General features: G+C 47.0%; 1 protein-coding gene across 1 annotated transcript in view; it reads left to right on the forward strand.

The window, feature by feature from the left end:
• Nucleotides 1–4,375, forward strand: part of LOC107296109 (ubiquitin-conjugating enzyme E2 R1) — a 31,770-nt gene that overhangs the window by 18,472 nt on the left and 8,923 nt on the right. Inside the window, exon 2 of the mRNA XM_015825455.1 lies at nt 4,223–4,309. Coding sequence (XP_015680941.1) covers nt 4,223–4,309 — 87 coding nt within the window. The remainder of the gene's footprint in view (nt 1–4,222; nt 4,310–4,375) is intronic.

Below are 4,375 nucleotides of genomic sequence, written 5' to 3' on the forward strand. Positions count from 1 at the left end.
TCTCCTGATGTTTGGCCCAAAGTTACTCGGCTTTCATGGCTAAGGTGACACTGGAACTCACCAGCTTCTGGTGATTGGCCCCAAATCACTCAGCTGGCTTTCAGGCCTAAGTAATCTTTATTGGAACCAAGTGTCCCAGCCCCCGGTTCGATGATTACAGCAGAGGTCCCCAACCTTTTGGGCACCAGGGACCAGTTCCATGGAGAGAAGCTTTTCCGCGGACCGGAGGGTACATGGTTTTGTGTGCTGCCTGCATCCTTTGCTTGTTTGTGTGGACCGGTTGCTGGCATGCCATGGCCCGGTACTGGTCCACGGACCGTGAGTTGGGGACCCCTGGACTACAGGATTTGAGACCAGGGTACATTCATTTGGATCCATGATGTTTTTTCCTGTGTTATTCTCAAAGGCCTCCTTGCGAGCAGAGAAGCAAGGAAGGGGGCTCTTGTAGGGTGTGACTAGACAAACTGGAAGCTGGGCTGCTCCAACTCAAAAAAATAATAATAATACAAAAAACCAAACAACCCTTTCTACAAGTGATGAGTGGCAGGATAAGCAGTTGGGGAAAAAACGGCTTCAACCAGTTTGACAGGCCAAAACCTGAACAGCAAAACCTGCTTGGGAGATTCACCGAAGGTTGGGCTTCAGAGTGTGGCTGGTGGGGACAAGCAGTTGTCAGTTTGACTCATTTGTGGTCCCTGATGTTGGCAGACAAGCCAACCGTGCCCTGGATTTAAACCTTGCCCTGACTTGGCAGCCCTTGACTTCCAAACCACAGCTGGGGACCAGGATTCCCCAGTTGTTAAGCAAGATGGCGGTTGTTGCGAGTCAGGCCTGATTTTACGACTTTTTTTTTGGCTATGATTGTTAAATGAATTACCTCAGTCATTAAGCGGATCCGGCTTCCCCACGATTGAATTTGTCGGAAACCGGTTGAGAAGGTCACAAATGGTGATCATATCTCACACACACACAGAGAGAGAGAGAGAGAGAGAGACAGACAGACAGACAGACAGACAGACAGACAGACAGACAGACAGACGGACGAGATGTTGCAACCATTGCAAATACACGCCGGTTGCCAAGTTGTCTGAATTTTTGTCACGTGACCGTAGGGATGCTGCGACGGTCATAAGGGTGAGGACCGGTTGTAAAGTCACTTTTTTTAGTGCCTTTGTAACCTGGAACGGTCGCTACGGAATGAACAGCTGTAAGTCGAGGACTACTTGTATGGAGAAGGGCGTGTCAAGCCATTGGGGAGATTAGTCTGGGTCACCGGAAGTTTTACCAGCAAGTCCGCTGATTAGAAACACTCAGACTTTGTTCTGTGCTATTTACACTGTGAATTCACATGTGTGTGTGTTTACATTAGAGTGTCAGGGGCTAAGTCCAGGAGCAAAACAGCGTCAAAAAAAGGAGCACGTACCTTGGGCACAAAAGTCAGCTGGGGGACTTTGGGCCAATCAGCAGGAGATGGTGAGTTCTAGTCACCCCCCCTTTAGGCATGAAAGCTGGCTGGGGGACTTTGGGCCATCTCCTCTCTCTCAGCCCAACCCACCTGACAGGAATTTTGTTGTGGGGAAAATAGGAGGAAGGAGTAAATTTAGGGTAAGTTTGCTGCCTTGAGTTATTTTATTATTATTATTATTATTATTATTATTATTATTATTATTATTATTATTATTATTATTATTATTATTATTATTATTATTATTAATAATAATAATAGGAAGATCTGCAAGAAATATCATTTGCCTGTAAGCAAGAACTGGGTGGGATCATAAAATAGAGAAAGTCATAGAAAATGATAAAATTAAACTGCTCTGGGACTTCAGAATTCAACCAGACAAGCACCTGCAACATAACACCCCGGACTTAACAATTGTCGATAAGAAAGACAAAAAAGTCTGGATAGTGGATGTGGCAGTGCCTGGAGACAGCAGAATAGACGAGAAAGAACTGGAGAAGATAACAAAATACAAAGACCTACAAATAGAAATAGAAAGACTGTGGCAAAAGCAAGCAAGGGTAGTACCAATAGTCATAGGCGCCTTGGGTGCAATCCCAAAACAACTGGAGCGCCACTTGAACACCATTGGCATTGACAAATTCGCTATTAGTCAATTACAAAAGGCGGCCTTACTAGGAACTGCTTCCATCCTGCAACGATATCTGTAATACCATCAAACATCCACATCTGCCTATCCCAGGTCCTTGGGAAGGACTCGATAGTAAGACAAAATGCCAAATCCAGTCTGAACATCTGGCTGACTGTGCGATGAGCAACAACAACAATAATAATAATAGTAATAGTAATAAAAAATTTTCTATATAGCATTGTGAAATATTTGTGATGTCTTTTTTTTATATGATGAAAATAATAAAATCTTATATTGAAAAAAAAAAAGTAATAGTAATAAAAATGTATATAAAAATAACAAAGAGTTGAAATGACTGGCTTTCGTGCCTTGTTGCTGAGCAAGGACAAGACTGGACCTTGTGACCACAAGTTCAGCAACACTTAGCGATTGCAGTCAAAAACAAAGAATTCACTTCTGCTTTATTTAGTGTGCCTCATCATAACCTTTTTTTCCCAGGAAACTCTCTTGTGTGTCATCCTCAGCTAGCATGGTGTAAGATGCTGAGTTTGACAATTGTTCAGTGTTGCAGGCAGCTGTGTCCTTCCTCTGGTTTTTAATCGTCTCCCAAACACCCGGCGAGGTAGGCAAAGCGGAGATCAAGACGGCTGGCTGGACGGATTTTGTCCCCGCATTCCTAGCCATCCCTCTGCCCTTCCTAGCCAACTTCTGGGGCATCTGCATTGATTCTTTTCCGAGCTTGATTCTCTCAGGGTTGTCTTTCAAGGAGAATATTTGTAGCTCAGATTTGAACCGTGGGGTCCTTGGCGCTCTCTGAGCTTGGTTGTTTTCTTACAGACGTTTCATTACCCAACTATCTAACATTCTCAGTGCTAGTAGGGAATGGGGGTTTGCTCTCAATTTATATTCTAGCGCGGTGTTTCTCAACCTGGGCAGTTTGAAGATGTGTGGACTGCAACTCCCAGAATTCCCCAACCAGTTAGAATTCTGGGAATTGGAGTCCACACATCTTCCAACTGCCCAGGTTGAGAAAAGCTGTTCTAGGGACTTGCCCTGTCGTTGTTGATGGGAGCGGTCTTGGTGATTCTTTGGTTGGGCTGTTTACTATTAGTTTGTCAGGCAGTTCCTGGATTGGGGTGTGGTTTATTCTTGATGGCTGGTCTGATATTAAGGCCAAAACACCTTCCCTCCAGCAATCAACACCCATTTCAGCATAGATTAACACCAAGGTTGACATCGGGCCATCCATCAAGAAGTAAACAATACCCCAATCAAGGAACTGCCGAGCAAGCTAGCCGTACTACCAAAGAACCACCAAGATCACTCTCACAAACAAGGACAGGACAAACCACTAGAACAGACATGTCAAACACAAGGCCCGGGGGCCCGCAAAGTGGTTTCATGTGGCCCGCGAAGCCATCCTGGAAACAGTGAGAGAACGGCCCCCGTTGCCTTGGCCCTGGCCCATGCTGGCCTGGAGCCAATGTACAATTTTGTGGTGGCCATCTATGCTGAAATGCATTCAGTCTTAGCTCCACAAGGCCGTCCGGAAACAGCGAGGAACCAGCCCCTGCCGCGTCGGCCCCACCTCCTGGGTGCATGCTGGGGAGGGGTCACCCTTTGTGAGGAATGAAGAAATGGACCATGCCTTGGCGCTTGCCCCGGTCCCACCCCCTTCTGCCAGAGACCCTCTGATCTGTCCCACTCCTGCCCAGGCCCCCACAGGCACCCTTGACGTGAACGATGTAGAGCTGGCCACGCCCACCCAGTAGGCCACACCCACTCCATCCACACCCACCCAGTAGGCCGCACCCACCCTGGCCACACACACACACCCCCGAGGGCAACAACAATGCTGATGCGGCCCTCAATGAAATTGAGTTTGACCACCCCTGCACTAGAATATAAATAGAGAGCAAACCCCACTCCCTGCTAGCCCTGATGATGTTACCTAGTTGGGTGATGAAACGTCTGCAAGAAAACGACCAAGCGCAGAGAAAGCAAAGGAGCCCTCAGAGTCGTCTTTAGCAAGATGTATTGAAGGAAGAGGGAAGCCATTGCAGAAATTGTTGTTAGGATGCCTGGTGTTGCTACTCAGTCCCTCTCTCTCCCTTCTTTCTCCGTAGGCCCGGCTCAGATTTCCCATTGATTACCCTTATTCGCCGCCTGCCTTCCGGTTCCTGACCAAAATGTGGCATCCCAACATATATGAGGTACGTGCTTGGGCCAGGGCTGGACGTGAGCCTGATGTGGGTAATGAAACATCTGCAAGAAATGGA

Source organism: Protobothrops mucrosquamatus, unplaced genomic scaffold (assembly GCF_001527695.2).
Source record: "Protobothrops mucrosquamatus isolate PMUCROS unplaced genomic scaffold, P.Mucros_1.0 scaffold2647, whole genome shotgun sequence".
Taxonomy (NCBI): Eukaryota; Metazoa; Chordata; class Lepidosauria; order Squamata; family Viperidae; genus Protobothrops; species Protobothrops mucrosquamatus.